The 15,966-nt window shown below is 38.6% G+C and overlaps 1 protein-coding gene and 1 long non-coding RNA gene across 5 annotated transcripts; one reads left to right on the top strand and one right to left on the bottom strand.

Moving 5' to 3' along the window:
- Positions 1–618: 618 nt before the first annotated feature.
- On the bottom strand, positions 619–8,603 carry LOC118563118. Its single transcript, XR_004931030.1, has 2 exons — positions 8,521–8,603; positions 619–1,931 (listed from the first exon to the last, which is right to left on the bottom strand). It is a non-coding gene; the product is annotated as an uncharacterized LOC118563118 (long non-coding RNA).
- wfs1a (Wolfram syndrome 1a (wolframin)) lies at positions 2,773–15,488 on the top strand. 4 transcript variants are annotated; one of them, XM_036136885.1, is made up of 12 exons: positions 2,773–2,893; positions 3,346–3,900; positions 5,496–5,569; positions 8,356–8,500; positions 8,587–8,760; positions 8,951–9,028; positions 9,115–9,254; positions 9,334–9,447; positions 9,565–9,810; positions 9,890–10,168; positions 12,039–12,202; positions 12,301–15,488. In XM_036136885.1, the coding sequence occupies exons 2-12, from the start codon at positions 3,351–3,353 to the stop codon at positions 13,487–13,489; spliced, it is 3,153 nt and encodes a 1,050-aa protein (XP_035992778.1). In that variant the 5' UTR covers positions 2,773–2,893; positions 3,346–3,350; the 3' UTR covers positions 13,490–15,488. The 4 variants fall into 4 exon arrangements, with proteins under 4 accessions (XP_035992778.1, XP_035992777.1, XP_012720893.2 ...); XM_036136884.1 differs by having other exon boundaries at positions 2,776–2,893; positions 8,948–9,028; XM_012865439.3 differs by having other exon boundaries at positions 2,777–2,893; positions 5,493–5,569.
- The last annotated feature ends 478 nt before the right edge of the window (positions 15,489–15,966 follow it).

The raw sequence follows: 15,966 nt of genomic DNA, 5'->3' as shown, positions 1-15,966 counted from the left end.
CGCGACCCGACCCCGGATAAGCGGAAGACGACGGACGGACGGACGGACGGACGGTCTACTGTCCAGAAATTTAAGCAAATGGTGGTGTAGAATCTGTGAGAAGTGTGAGAATAAACAAAGTGTTAGGATTTGGTGACTTACCTGTTTCCTATGTCCTCTCCAGAGTGTTTGGACAAATGCTTTCCTGGGAGTCCAGACACCATCTATAGGTTCCGGGAGAGACCATGGGAAAAGCAGGGGGAACTTTTGCATTTGTTTTAAGGGGTTTTTAGGTGTGGGTTTAAAAGATAAAATATTTATAAAAATAGGTGAGAATGTGTATATATGTATTTGTATTATATAAATACTGTATTTTATAGGTAAAATTAGTAGTAAATTGTCTGGTGCAGAATGGTTTAGTCCTTAATCAGCTGAGAGTATTTAAGGCAGTGATTGTGTCTTTGAACGAGGTTGGTTCTAGGTTGTAAGATTGAATGCTGCTACCAACAAATAAATGTATTACTGCTTCCACATGCTTCCACATGCTTGCGCTTCGTAATCATTCCTGCTGAAACTCCAGCCTCAAAAGGCCACAAACCGACACCTTCATACAATGCTGCTAACTAGATATTTTCGCTCTTTTTTTTTTTTTTTTGGTCAATTCTTTGTAAACTTAAAACATGGTTATGCATGAAGATCCCAATAGATCAGCACTATCTGAAATACTTAGATAAGGTGTCTGATATCAACAACAATTCCACATTACAAGTTACTTAAATTCTTATTCTCCCCATTCTGTGTCATATTCACTGAGCTGTGTGCAGTTTGGAGTGTGTCTCTACCACCTCTTCTATCCAGAGTGTGACTGTCCCCACAGCTGCAGCTCATCAGAACCAATCAGGAGGCGCAGAAAGAGGAACAACCCCGTCAGGCAGATGCCAGATCATTAGCTCTCTCATTGTGGTATTAGGACCTACTTTTCTCAGCTTTATCTCGTCTTTCTGGTCCTACTTGAATCAAAGTTTGTCGTCCCTTCCTCCAGGAACCAGTTTTATGCTCATATCTAAGTTCCCACGCTCTGGGTGCTCTGCCTCCTTACACCTTGGGTCCAAAAGATGAATCCTTCTGATATCACTGCTTTTCATCTTCTCACTGTTCCTCGGATTGTCCAGCAGAGATCCTGATCTCACCGCAGAGATACTTATTTCATGCCAGTCCATCCGCCACCATTTACTCCATTACACACCTTCTTCTGGAAAGAAACAGACAGAGACGTTGCAAAGATGCATTCGACTTAGACTTAGACTTACTTAGACTTTCTTTATTGTCATTTTGTATGCACAGAGTGCATACAGAACGAAATTTCGTTTTCATTACTGAGCCACCAAACACCATTTCCTGTCAATCTTAGACTCTGTGGATTTGTTCACCTCCAGAACTTCCTCATTCACTCTCACCAGTAAGGTCTTGTTTTTCCTCCCAGAGAATAATCATTTACCTCTCCTCCTCAGTGTCTGAAAAGCACAAAAATAATGGATACAAAAATGAACTGTTGAACTCACGAAATGTCAAACTAAGAAAACTGAACTTAGCAAACCAATTGACTGGTCATACAATCTAAGTACAAGAAATACCTACATTCAATAAATTAAAGGAAAAATTAAAGGCCCATTGATGTGGTAGCATTTATTCCTGCTAATTGTGATGATTTTCTGTTCACAGCTAATTGAAACATGTATCCATCTGTCTAAAACACAACATTTAAGACTGTAGTATTACTGTACTAATATGACTGTACGTAACTTAAAACACAGATCTTGAACAACAGATTAGAAACACTGAGCAATGAGTTTCCCCTTGTTCATAAGGAGCTGATGATGTTGTCCAGTTAGCCTCCCTCCCTGAATTTAGGTCAGCTAAACCCTGGCCACTCTTTGCGTTAAGCCAAGTTCCTGGAGTTTTAATAAAACAAAGAGAAATTAGTAACAAAAACACCAAAGTTGAGAAATAAGGATAGTCAGAATATACAAGTTAACTAAAACTGCAGCATTGCAAATAGAACTAAAGCATAATGCAAACCTTAATAAACATAAATTGCAAAATAACCTGTTTCATAAATGCGCACCAACCGTAACAAATAAAGATGCTTATAGGTTACTGACATTGTTGTAGTGTGGCCATGGATGAATATATCTGTCCTCACATCACTTTGTTTTTGTTCAAAATTAGACTATCATGTTCTATTGTGAACAACCAGATGAAGTCCTATAATGCTTTTATTCCCTAGTAACTGTTGAAGGTTTCTGCTTCGATGCGACATATGATGTTTAGACTTTTTTTCAGGATTTTGCCTTTCATGGCAAAAGAGTTAGATTATTTAACAGTTCAACAATTCCAAAAAAGGTTAAAAAACAAAACAACTGGACTTCTATTCGGAAGCTGAAGCTCTAATGAGGCCTCGCCTGCAGGTCTGTAAAGCTTGGAACTCCACACTACTCCAGACATTTTGAATTGAGAAAGCTTCCTGGGTGGAAAGCCAAACGTCTTCAGCTTCAGAATAGAAGTCCAGTTGTTTTATGTTTTACCCTTTTTGAATGAAGGGAATTTCCTACGTCTGTGGGACTCGGAAATTAAAATATTTTATGAGATTGCGCCAAATGATTACATAATTCACAAAACAGGTTCACAAAGCTTATAACTATTCAAATGAGTTAATGTTTTGATTGCCGCTCACTGCTCCTTCTAATATCGGAGATCCTATTTTGGGAGTGGGCTGGTCATAAAGTTGTGCTGTTGTTTATAGACCAGTCTGACAGCAGCCTGTGAGTGTCTTATTACCGGGATCCTTCTTGTAAGGACTAAGCATGGAATGAAACATACGAATCCAGGAGTGCTGTTTGTGCCCATTTAGTTGGTGAGTAAGGGCTCTTTATTGCATTTTGAGAGCGGTTTTCACAGCATTGTGTTCATTTGTATGGTATAACCAAACTACAACATTTAAAAAATGGCTTTGAAAAATTATATTGTTGTATAATTAATACTATTGAAAAGTTCATTGATTTCAGAAACTCAATTCACTAAGTAAAACACAGATAGATTAGTGACACAAAGACAGGTGTTTGCTCCTGCTTAAATGTTGTTATAAAAATTCTTTTCCCATTTGTTAATGTTAGATATAACCAAAAATGTGGATAAAATAGCTCCGCCATCGAGAAATCCCTCTAATTTTCAATAAAAGGTTGATCAAAAATAAGAATAAAATAATCATTCCTGCTATTTTATGACACTTCTCCTCTGTTTGAAACAAAAAATGTATTTCATTATACCTTAAAACCTTCTCACATTGTTTTTTCATTAATATGTCAGGAAAAATGGAGAAAGATTCATCATCTGCGCCCTCCTCTGTCAACGCTACGGGTTCATGCCCTGTCCTGAGGGGACCCTCTCCACCGGCACCCAGACAGATTCCTTCTACCCCTGTTTCTGATAACCCTGCTGAACCTTCTCAGCCTGACCAATCAACATCTCCGTCAAATCCAAAACAATTGTCAGACTTTTCTTCATCATCCACGAAACCTGCTCATTTGGATAAATCAAAGTCAGTCTCTGTTGCTTCATCTGTGTCCTCAAAACCCTCCTCTGGTGAAATAGCTGATAAAGCTCAACCTGCTTCTTCCAACATTTCTGCCTCTGAAACATCCAACATGCCATCTGAAACATCCAACATGTCATCTTCTTCAAAGCCCGGATCTGCCTCTCTTATATCATCTCGCTTGAGTCCCAACGCTCTGACGGATTCCATCCCTTCTCCTTCTGAAGCTACTTCCACTAAACGCAGCTTTGCCTCTGTGGCCAAGCGGGTGATAATACAGGAGAGACTCCGAAAAGCAGAGGAAGAGGATGCAAATGATGAAGAAGATGGTGAGAATCCAATACAATTGAGTTAGAGATACATTAACAAACAAAGCTGTTTGTTAATCCAGTTTATGGGTGGATGATAAACAATTCCCATAACGGGACATCATCAAGAATCCGCTCTGCTATGTTTGGTTCTTTCTTTAGATCAAAAAGAAACGATTTAGGCTAAACTATTTAATTAAATAAATATTTAGCTAAAGAGCAATAATCTAAGTTAAAATGTTTTTTTTTTTTGTCAATATTTACACAATATAATGCTGTTATTGATATTACCTTAACATTTGGCCAATGTTAAAACATTTCCAAATCAACATTGTACAGATTTTGCTATGGAAAAACTCCTTTATGATTATGTTTCTGTCCTAAATATAAAGATTGAATTCAGACAGCTCTACAATTCACAATCCTTATCCATTTCCATGCTTACAGACTTACCAGAATAACTTCATATTTCTACTAGTTTAGACTAGATCACTGATTAATTTGATTATCAAAGGCAATGTTATTTAAAAACACCCTTGTGGTCTCACTTAAGAGCTTTCCATTGCACACATTGCAGTTCTAAATCTGTGAAGTAAATTTATGCATGAGCAAATATCTACAGAACAAGCCATCAGTCACTTAATCTATCAATGAATTTTGATTTATAGAGTGCCTTTCATACAATTAAATGTGGTACAGAGCAAACAAAACAACAAACAAACAAAAAACATAACCAATAATCAAATAATAACAATATATTCTATTTAATTTATAATAGCATTTAACATAGTCATAAAAACTAGATTCAAGGATAACTAATGTAAGGCATTAGGATCAACATGAAAATGCAGTGGAATACAACTTTAAAAAAATCATAAACAGATTGTGTTAAATACAATAATAAACAGCTAAGATTTAATTTAGTTTGATTAAATATTGAGACTTATGGAAATACCAGACTAAAAATATTTTTCATTGCTTTTTATTTGAATCCATCAACATGAAAGTGCTGACCTCTTTGCTCTTCTGTGGCTTTCAGTTCAGCTCTCATCCATCCATTTATTTTCTTCACCCACTTAATCCTCACATTGTGATACCTTCTCTGTCAGTCTGTGGGACATGAGCAGGTAACTCACGAGACAGTCCATTACAAGGCTGCACAAACACACAAGTGCACAAATGCACACTCATGCTCACACCTAATAAATGCAGACCCTCATAGTTAATTATGGGCTTTATGCATAAGAATCTTTGACTTTTGACATGAAGAGAACCTTTGTGATGAAGCACACTGCAGACACCGGACCGGTTCATAATATCAACAAGTAGTGATGGGACATTGTAGCTGTCTGCTTGAGTTCCTACATTTTGTCACGATATAGTTTCTCAGGCAGGCAGACGTGTTTAAAGTTTCACAGTTTCATATCTACTCCACCTTTCAGCTTTTTTTTTTAAATCTTGTATTACAAGATGTGTATTAGACAGGATTTGATTGTCACTTAAATGCGACTCTAGTATAATCCATACTTAGTAGCGCTGTCACGAGACTCTATGTATCTACTGATCCATAAAGTTGCCTTGAATTGATTGTGATGTTTGCTAACCTTGTCCAGAAGAACCAGAAGAAGACCTGAGTGTGGAGCAGATGGAGGAGAAGGCCAACACGGGGGATGCCAGAGCTCAGACCAAGGTGACCACACACACACACGCACACACACACACACACACGCACACACACATTCTCATCTAGCTATATGTAGTGAGCACCATGTGTTGGCTCCCAACAGCTTCCAGTCATTTTCAACCCTTTCTATGCGCCAACCCTGACCATAACCCTAAACCTAACCATTACCCGTGCACACTATGACCTTAACCTAAACTCAATTCATGCCTCATTCCTAAACCTTACCATTTGCAAAATACAAAGTGAGGACCACCAAAATGCCCTCGCTTTGGTGCAAATGCTCCGTGTTTTGATGGTGAAAACGGAAAAATGGTTCTCACTCTAAAGCTTAAATGGGAGCACACACACATACAACACACGCTAACGCACGTCACAACGTTAAAAAGTCCACACAGTTTGTTGTTAGTCAAGAGTGGGTCCACACAACTACAGCTAGACATACCCCTCACACTCTCACACACACACACTGTGGCATTGTTGCCGGTGCAGCTAAATGACTCAGTCTTGGCATGCTTCTATTTTCTGCCACTCGCAAGTGGATCCGCTGATTCCAGTCTACTATGTAACACTTTGCCCTGCAGATAAATCATTAGGAAAATGAAAATCTGTTTTGCAGAATAGTTTGAGTTTACACAAATTATCAAAAATCTTCAGTCATGAGTCGCAAACGTAATGAATGGCTGCAGATTATGTATGGGTGTGTCTGTGATTAAGTATCCGTGCAGACACATCTGTACATGCAGCTGCTGGTTCTGGTATGCATGCACAATCAAATGAGATTGGATTCTCATGTATCACAAAGCATGACATAAATGTTTAAAACATAGACATCTGTGTTTGTTACTTTGTGAAATGTGTTGTTGTTTTTTTGTACATTTATAAACTGTAAGTTCTGGTAACACTCTGACTGTGTGAAATGATTATTTATCTGCTTCAGAACTCCTTTAAAGGCAGTGGACACATTTGATAATAACTGTGTGAGAAGAAAGTTATGTGAAGATGGTTAAGATTAGAAAACAGTCACTTGATATGTTCTGGAGGGGTCAGCTGTCCCTGTTAGTTAACCAAGACAGAAACACACACAGCAATGGGACAGCAGGATTCTGGGTTTTGTAGTCATTTCTTTACGTGGTACTGACATTGGCTAAGTGGAAACAACACTGGAAATTGTCACAGTTCTACTTCTATAGCACCCTCCACACATATCGACATCTCTGGTAAGGATGCATTAAAAGCCTCAAAATAAATGTGTCATTTATTTTAACAGCACAATGTCAGGCAGAAAAATTACTTGGTCCGCAGTTACTGACACTAACTAAATGTATCTGAGAATTTTGCTTTTGTTCCAATCCCAATTTTCCCCTGATGAATAAATATGTGAGATATGACCTGACAAATAGGCCCTTCTTAAAAAAAGTATATTCTAAAATGTTCACCGTAAGATAATGCTGCAGCCAAAAAAAAAACCCACATCTTTAGCATGGGCACTAATCATCATGGAGAGTGCATTAAACAGAGTTATCTACAGGAGTTCAGGAAATGTAAGTAATTGTCTTAATTTCTATTTGCAATGCTGTAAAAACAACATTTTGGTTTCCTTGTCTGTAGGCAAAAATCTGGGCTATTTTGGTCTTAAAAAATACTTGTAATGAATTGTATTAAGAGATTGTCTTAATTTAAAAAAAAAACAGTAAATGTGACTGAAAACTGTAACAAATCTAATGTGTCTCATAGCATTTTAGTTATATTTTTAAAAAGCAGAATGCATGTATTTGATTTTGAGGGAGCAGAAACAATTAGCGTTATTGAAAGAGTATACATTTAAATACCTGTGTTAAATCATTCTAAGCAGCACATTTAGCATCGGGGAGAGGAAGAAGAGAGCGTGGGTAAAGTACAATAGATCACGATAAGCGTCAGGGGGGATTTGTGATAGGAAGAAGATATCTACCATTATATATGGATTTTGACATTACTTAACTTAAAAACAGCAAGTAGATCTAGAGGTTGCGGAATTCAGGAGGTTAAAAGTTTTATTCAAAGAGAACAAAATTGATCTGGTTTGACAAGGGTCATGTATGTAGTGAAGGAGGATGCATAGAGGATTAGTGTGATGGATGAGGCAAAAGAAGAAGCAGCAGACTGGGTGAGAAAGCAATCCCTACAAAGAGCGGGCAATGGTGAGTTTTTAGGGTTTTTCAAAAATATGTACTTTTTTTATTTTTGGTCAGAAAACTTTTCACGGCACTGCATTCTCTTTCGCTTTCACTACAAAATGAACGTGTATGTTTGAAACTAAATGTTTTCCTCCCATCATCAGACATAATCCTTAATGTTTTCCATTCAATAGTGAATCAAAATTGAATCAACTCTTCACAGCTCAGTACAAGTTTAACAAAACATAAGACGTAGCCTCTTGATATTTTGCTTTAAAAAAGCCTAAAAGTTGTTCCCTAAGGATAATCGGTTTGTGAAGATGTTGTTACAGTGAGGTTTGAGAGATGCAAAATCTGATAGTCCTGCCTTTTGAGTTGTCAGAGGAATGCCTTTGCAATGTAACCACAGCGTCATCAGTAAATATGTAGACATGATGTTATTGAGGGTCATAATTACAAATACAACTGAAGAAAGTGACAAATATATTTGTATAACACACAGTCTTAGAAATGTAAAGCCATCCTTGTCTGTACTTCTTAATAATCTAGCTTCCTCTGTGAAGCAACAAACTGTACATTTTCTCTACAACTGTACCTTCTTGAATAAAAGTAAACCCTTCCCCCTTTACCTTTCAGTTGGCTCAGCACTTCTTGATCCTTGCTAAAGAGAAAGACTCAGACCTTAACAACCGTCTGGCAGTTAACTGGTTAATCAAAGCAGCAAAACAGGGAAGAAAGTCTGCTGCGAGACTTCTTCAGCGCTGTTGGATCCAGAAAAAAGGTTAGACTTGCCAAACTCACCTCATAAATCTTTGGGTTTTCTTCTCCCTGTGTGAGCACTTCTGCAACTCTGCCGCCTTTCCCCAGGGATAACTCTAGAAAATGAGGCTGATGTGCGCAAGTTGTCAAAAGAAGGCAAGTTTGAGCTGGCGGTACGCAAAGCAGCCATGATGATGTACTGGAAGCTTAATCCAGACAGGAAGAAGAAGGTGGCTGTCTCTGAGCTGCTGCAAAATGTCAGCCAGGTCAACACAGTGCCGGGTAGGTGACAGATACAGCTAGAGGCTGTTTTGTAGAGTGACAGCAATTGTATCTGGTGTGCTGCATGCTTCTCAGACTGCTGATTCATGCAAAACACGTTTTAGTTACTTCAGTGTTTGCAGCCGCCGGCGAGTATCCCACTGCATGCAGACTTCCGTTCACCGCTGTTGTGGGTATTTCTCACCAGCAGGGGGCCAAGCAAGCAGAATCCCTGTCCCAACTTCAGGCCAGACCCAGAAAGTATTGGAGAGCATGGTCAGCAATGACTGTAGGTATACACATAAAAAAAAAGGTTGGGGAAAGCTGTAATGTACAGCGTATCTTTCTGATGACTGCCTCTTATGGACTTCACAGCCAAACAGCTGGTGGACCTGGATGACTTTGTTGAGATGACGAAAAAGTTTGCACAAGGTATTGTTCCTACTGTGCCTCAAAATGGCAGCCAGGCCGCGTCGAAAACTAAAAGTGCTGCACTGCAGGACGGAGGAGTGAAGGTAAAGCTCTTGTTTAACCTACTAAATGCTTTTATAGGTTGTATTTGTGTGATGATGACAGTTTGATTATGTGTCAAAGGACAAGTCAGAGGTCGTACCGAAAGACCCTAAGAAGGGACGGAAGCATTCTTGGAGCTTTGGTGGGATGATGCCAGACGCAAACCAGACCAATGCCATGAAGTCACACTTGATGGTATTATGACTGAGAGAATGTGTAAAGGGTTGTTTTGCTTCAATCATTTTTATTTTCAGACACTTTTTGGTTTTTTACATGATACCTCCCGTCTCCCATTCTGCCCATCCACCTCAGATGCTGCAGTACCCGCTCCACGCAGTTATTGAGATGAAGGAGCACCTCTTCGACTGGGCATCAAGGGCAGGCGTCCAGTGGTTGAGCACGCTCATCCCCACCCAACATGTCAACGCGCTCATATTCTTCTTTATCATCAGCAACCTGACTGTCGATCTGTTTGCATTTGTTATACCCCTGCTTGTTTTTTACCTCGCCTTCATCTCCATGATTATCTGCACTCTAAGAATTTTCCAGAGCAGCAAGGTAATCTTTCCTCTTTTGTAGTGGTGTATGTCTTTTGTTAAATGAAACGACTGAACAACCCTTGCTCCTTCTTTTTCAGACGTGGGAGAACTTCAGAGCTCTGACATCTCTGTTGACTCGTTTTGAACCGGGTCTTGACGTGGAGCAGGCAGAGACCAACTTTGGTTGGAACAACCTGGAACAATACCTTTATTTTATTTTTTCCGTTTTCTTCGTCATTTTCTCCTTCCCTGTCGCTAACAAGAAATGGATCCCCTGTTCCGAACTCTCCACTGTGGCCGTCTTCTTCACAGCTCTCAGCTACTACAGCCTGAGCCCAGCCGCAACAACATATGCACGCCAGGCCATGTTCATAGAGGTATCCCACACGAGGAATTAAAATCATATTTTTCAGATTAACTGTAATGTGTTTGATGCCTATGTGGTGACCTTCAAAGGAGTAATCTAACATTTAGATTGATCCTCCACGATTTGATTTCTGTTTTTATTTTATTTTATTTATCAAGATCCCTTCTTTCTATATTACAATATAGAAAAAAAACATTTACACTTCCCTTCATTTACACTTCCCCTCATATATATATATATATATATATATATATATATACATATATATATATATATGTATGTATATATATATACATATTATATACATATATATATATATATATATAGACATAGATATATATATACATAAACACAGGATATATATGATATATATATATATATACATATATACATATATATATATATATACCATATAGTACATATATCTATATATTATATATATATAGATAATATATATATATATATATGTATATACATACATACATGAGATAATACATACATATAGATAATAGAAAACCAAGACATCTACCTTGAGGTACTCCACATGTTGTAATTCTGGTTTCATAGCCATTAAAGAACACTGTTTGTGTCCTATTTGGTAGATAGCTATAAAACCAATTAAGTGCAGATTGCTTAAAGCCATGGCCGAATAGTATTTTTTAGTACTAAATGATAATCAATTGTAAAACAAAAAGCTGCTGCGAAGTTCAGAAATACAGCACCAACCGATTACTTCTGTTCAATTTCTTTAAAATAATCATTTGACATGCAAGTGAGTCTGTTGATGGGGAGTGAGTCTTTCTGTATGCATGCTGGGAGTGAGAAATTATGTTATTTTCAGATAAATACTTATTAATATGTTAAGAAACAATCATGTGTAATTTTTCTTAACACAGGTAAACTTGTAGAACGGCTATTTGAGCTGGAAAAAGGCAGTTGCTTGTTTTTTAGTAATTGGATTACTTTTACATATTTATAAGAGAGACCTTGTTTTCATTTTTAAGTTTTGAAGTTATTTGGTTAATGAGCCACTGGCTAAAAAATAGCACTGCACTCTTTCCATCCTGCCTCAATCATTTCACATTTCATAATAGTAGAACCAACTGCACTGTATTTCACTTCTGTTTTATGTCATAAACGCAAAGTTTCAAGGTTATAAGAGAATACCGGTAAAAAGTAAATTAAATAAAACAGCATCATGAAGACCAAGGAAAATACTAGATGTAAGGGATAAATGTAGATCTCAGAGTTCTGTTCAATCCATTATCAGAAAAATAGAAAGAGTGGTAAATGGCTACAAACCTGACAAGACATTACAGCCTAAACTAAAAGAAAATTATTATTTAAAAAAATCTGGCCCTCGTAGAAAAGTGTTGAGAATAAAACTTTTGTCCAAAGCCACAATCAGTCCAGTTTAGAATTTGTAGGAAGGAAGCTCTCTGGTCGAATGAGACCAAATTTGACCCAACACAGTAAACCCTATTTAGCGTGGTAGGATTTTCACACTAAATACATCATCCTCATGCATGCTGGAACATAGTGGTAGCACCATTATGTTGTAGAGGTGCTTTTCTTCAGCAGGGACAGGAAAGCTGGTCAGAGGGAGAGATGAAATCAGATAAATAGTGGTCAATCCATGAAGAAAATCTTTTTGAGTCTGCAAGAGGCTTAATAGAGTAGTGATTCACCTCTCAGCAGAACAACAACCCTGAACTTAGAGCTAGCTTTACAATGCAATGTTTCAGTCACAGCATTTTTATCTGTTAAAATGGCCCAGCCCAAGTCCAGATGTAAATCCAACCGAGACTCTGAAGCAAAACATAAAATTGAAATATTTAGTGCTTTTATTTTAGCAATAAAATGTTGTGCATTCGTTTTAGGTAGCCTCAAATCTGTGTGGCCTGACGCAACTACTACCAGAAAACATGACGGCACTTCGCTTTCTGGGACACACATTTACCACAGTGCCACTTGGGGAATCTGTGGTGCTGAAGCTCAGCATCCCCTGCCTTCTGTATGTCTACCTGTTCTACCTGTTTTTCAGGTTAGTCTGAACAAACTGAACATTTGTGAAACAAACCTGCAGTGCTACATTCACAATAGCCAATTGTTTGAATTTTTCTTCCTTTCTCCCCCCTTTAGCATGGCCAGAACCCGTGGATTTCGGGGGACCTACTGCTTTCTGATTCCGTACCTTGTGTGCTTCATGTGGTGTGAGTTTTCAGTGGTCCTCCTCCAAAATTCCTCTGTCGTGGGATTAATACGCACCTGCGTGGCATACTTCCTCTTCCTGTTTGCACTCCCTGCTCTGGTGTTTGGTCTTGCCGCCATGCTCTTTATCCAGATCATCAAGTGGTTCATAGAGTTAGAGTTGACTAAGATGATTGTGACCCTTGTGATATGCGCAATCCCTGTCACTTTGCGGCTCTGGACGCGGTTCAGCATGTCTATTTTGGATGTTTTCCGTTCATTCATGCACTGGGGTCCAGTCAAATTCATCTTACTCTGCATTTCCATGGTGATCCTGCTGTTCTCGGTTTATGTGTACCACACTGAGGGACAGAAGGTGTACAACTCCACCCTGACATGGAACCAGTACAGCCAGGTCTGTGGGCCTCCAGCATGGGAAAGCAAAGGCATGGCCCAGACGCAGATCTTCTGCAGCCACCTGCAAGGGCACAGAGTCACCTGGACCGGACGCTTCAGGCATGCCCGCATTGCTGAAACAGAGAATGGAGCGCAGTCTGTCATAAATATGCAGCCGGTGTTTATTGGGGACTGGATGCGCTGTTTGTATGGTGAAACGTATCCCAAGTGTGAGCCAAAGAATTCAACACTGGCAGACCCAACAGTGGCAGAAATAGCAAACAGTTCTTCGTCGCCGGTTTCTCTAGCCACCCTGCTTCGAATGCAAGAAGAGGAGGAGTTGTGCCAAATTAAAGCTTTGGCCAAACACTCCTGCCATGTCAAGCGTTTTGACAGCTACCGATTTGAGGTGACAGTGGGAATCATCCAGGATGGAAGTTCGGGAGCAGAGGACGCAGCCAGAGATATAATCCTAGTGGCCAGCAATGAGTTTAGACAGGTTCTTCTCAATCTGAGACCTGGTAACATAGTGGAGTTCAGTACTAAGCTGGATGGTCGATTAGGAGCAAAGGCTCCGGCCTTTGAGCTCAAGGCTATCCACTGCCTCGACTGTGCTTCTTCACGAATGACTGGAGGCAGGCAGGTGAAGATCGAGAGAGACTTCAGGCGTGCCACAATTAGAGCCTTGAAATTTGCATTTGACTTTTTCTTTTCACCGTTCCTGTCAGCAAACATCCCGACCTGAGAAGAAACAGGAAAAGGGAAATTTGAACTCATAATGACTTTAACTGAGTCTCCACGACTATCTTCTCCTGTGAAGAGTTTATCAAATCAACGATATGGCCTACAGATGGATGAAACATGGATTAACAGATCTTGCTCGTGTATAGCCATTTAATTACAGCACATGTGGAGCAACACAACAGCATTGTCCCATTGAAATTATTGCAGCAAATTTAAACTAATAATGTTACGTAATTTTGTGCAGTGATATCTGGCCTTCCCTTCATTCTGATTGATCAAACTATAATCATTTGACCATTGAGGGTAACTCATTGAGCAAATTAATTTCATAACAGGTAGCTGTATTTAGATAAGGATAATACACAAAACAATACTTTTTTTTTTAATCTGAAAGCTCACATTGATCAACAGCAAATAAATCTATGGGTACAGTGTAACAGCTGCGGTCATTAGTATGTACAAACATGTTTTATAGCTGCAAATGATCTGCTGTATTAAAACAATCTGCACTGGGTCCTCTCTGGCAGTAGAATCATGGCTAGCAAACATCTTCACTGTTTCTTTGAGTAGCTATGTTTACATGGAAAAAATAATCGGAATGAAGGACGGATCAGAATAAAAATGTGTCATGCAAACAAGCCAGTCAGAATATAGTGGTCGGATTAAGATCAATCGGAATGGAATTGTAATCTGAATTGGGGTGAGGGGTTTATAGCGATTGATAATCCGATCCACATTCATGTAAACACTTGTTAAGATCAGTTTATTCCGAATGTGGCAAACTGACTCAAGTGCGTCCGATGTATATCCGCTTTGTTGAGTGGTGGAAATACGTCGGGCAGTACAACTGTCGGGGCTCCCAATACAACCTTTTCTGTTTGAAACATTGAAATTATGATTTTGAACTGGCCTGGGCGCTCAGAATACAAACTCGTACACTACTGCTTTGTTTACTATTATTTGTTATTCAACAAAGGCGGAAGCTCTTCTTCTGTAGTTTTTTGTGGGGGGAGGGGGGGGGGGGGGTTTGATAACTGTGAATGTCAGAATGGCTCTGTCCTGTGCATATACATGCACATTATGATCCGATTAGTTTATTGTATGCCCATATAAACGGTAAAATCCAATAAACAGATTTTTGATTTTTAATCAAAATACATTTCAATCCGATCATGAAATTATGTGCATGTAAACATAGCTAAGGAAGTTATCCGGTTGTCTTCCCATTCAAAAAAAACAAACAAAACAAGACTTGGTTTGTGATTAAGGCTGAAGTCAAAGCTTTTCCAGCAAGGTTGCAAGTCACCATTATCCCTGACATTTATAGCTAAATGAAGTTAAGCTTGTGCACAAGTTTTACTTTAGCATTTGCACAGTAGCAAAACTATCTTAAGCTGCATACAAACATATTTCCTGGCTCCGACAGATGCAGCCACAACTTGTGATGGTTGTTCACTTTTACTAAGTAAATATATTCATTCATAATACAGTCCATATCAAGATAAGGAGCTCATATTCACACGATAAATGAGAAGAGCACTCGCCCAAGTGAACATCTTCGGTTAAATTTGGGTTTGTTACCAAAATAAAATAATATTAGTTATAATCCATTCTTAAACATTACATTTACAAGCTTATATTAAAAATTTAATTTTTCTAATGGTATCCATTACCCTCCAAAATTATCTTTTACTGTGTGCTGTAGCAGAAGACCTCTGAAGACCCAGAGACTTGTCAGAGCAATGTTGAGGCTGCTGGTTTTGTATTTAATGATGTCTTTCAGGTATAGTGTATTTTTACATCAGTGGTTTATAAAATGCCTACTTGCTGGCCTGCTTTCAGTGTTGGTGACAAAACATATGGCACAATGTCCGGAGCCAGATATCTGTATTGTCTCTCTCTCTCTAGACAGACAGATAGACAGACAGTCCTATTCAGTTACTTTGAATATCATTCAGATGAGGCTAATTTTTCAGAATAAATGCACATTTTCAAAATAACCTTTAAGCAGGTACTGTATTTCTTGTGTCACAGTTTAGAGACATTTATTATAAAAATTTTTACCATTGTTGTTTTTTTTTTTAAGTCCATGAGCATGTTAAACTGACGTCACTGTGAACAGGGATGCTGGTGTTCCAGTTGTTTCTAACACTCAATGAATAAAATGGGCCAACATTAGCTTCTACATTGGCCTTCCCAAACAGAAGGGACAGTGAAAGGATGTGTAACCAAGTACTGGTTTGAGTGTGTTGGGGGAAAAATGTACATACGATCGATATATTTGAGCCATGTCAATAATTTGAGTCACAATAGATTCAAACTTGTACCCCTGTATTTTTAAAAATCACTGAAATTGTTTCTTGTAATACCATTTCCCCTTGATAAAGTTCAGTTTAAAGACATCATTTAAAGAACATAAGTCAAAGTACTGTTTCTTTCACGCAAATATCACTATATTTAACCTTTTGGTCCAGATTT

This window comes from Fundulus heteroclitus, chromosome 5 (assembly GCF_011125445.2).
Source record: "Fundulus heteroclitus isolate FHET01 chromosome 5, MU-UCD_Fhet_4.1, whole genome shotgun sequence".
Lineage (NCBI taxonomy): Eukaryota > Metazoa > Chordata > Actinopteri > Cyprinodontiformes > Fundulidae > Fundulus > Fundulus heteroclitus.
The sequence above is the reverse complement of the archived record's forward strand: the minus strand, read 5'-3'. Positions and strand labels throughout refer to the sequence as shown.

Bases quoted from the DNA above. Each gene is read 5' to 3' on its own strand.
- wfs1a (XM_012865438.3), top strand. From the start codon at position 3,351: ATGGAGAAAGATTCATCATCTGCGCCCTCCTCTGTCAACGCTACGGGT. The intron at 8,761-8,947 runs GTAGGTGACAGA...ATTTCTCACCAG, and splicing joins CCAGGTCAACACAGTGCCGG to CAGGGGGCCAAGCAAGCAGA. The intron at 9,029-9,114 runs GTAGGTATACAC...TGGACTTCACAG, and splicing joins GAGCATGGTCAGCAATGACT to CCAAACAGCTGGTGGACCTG.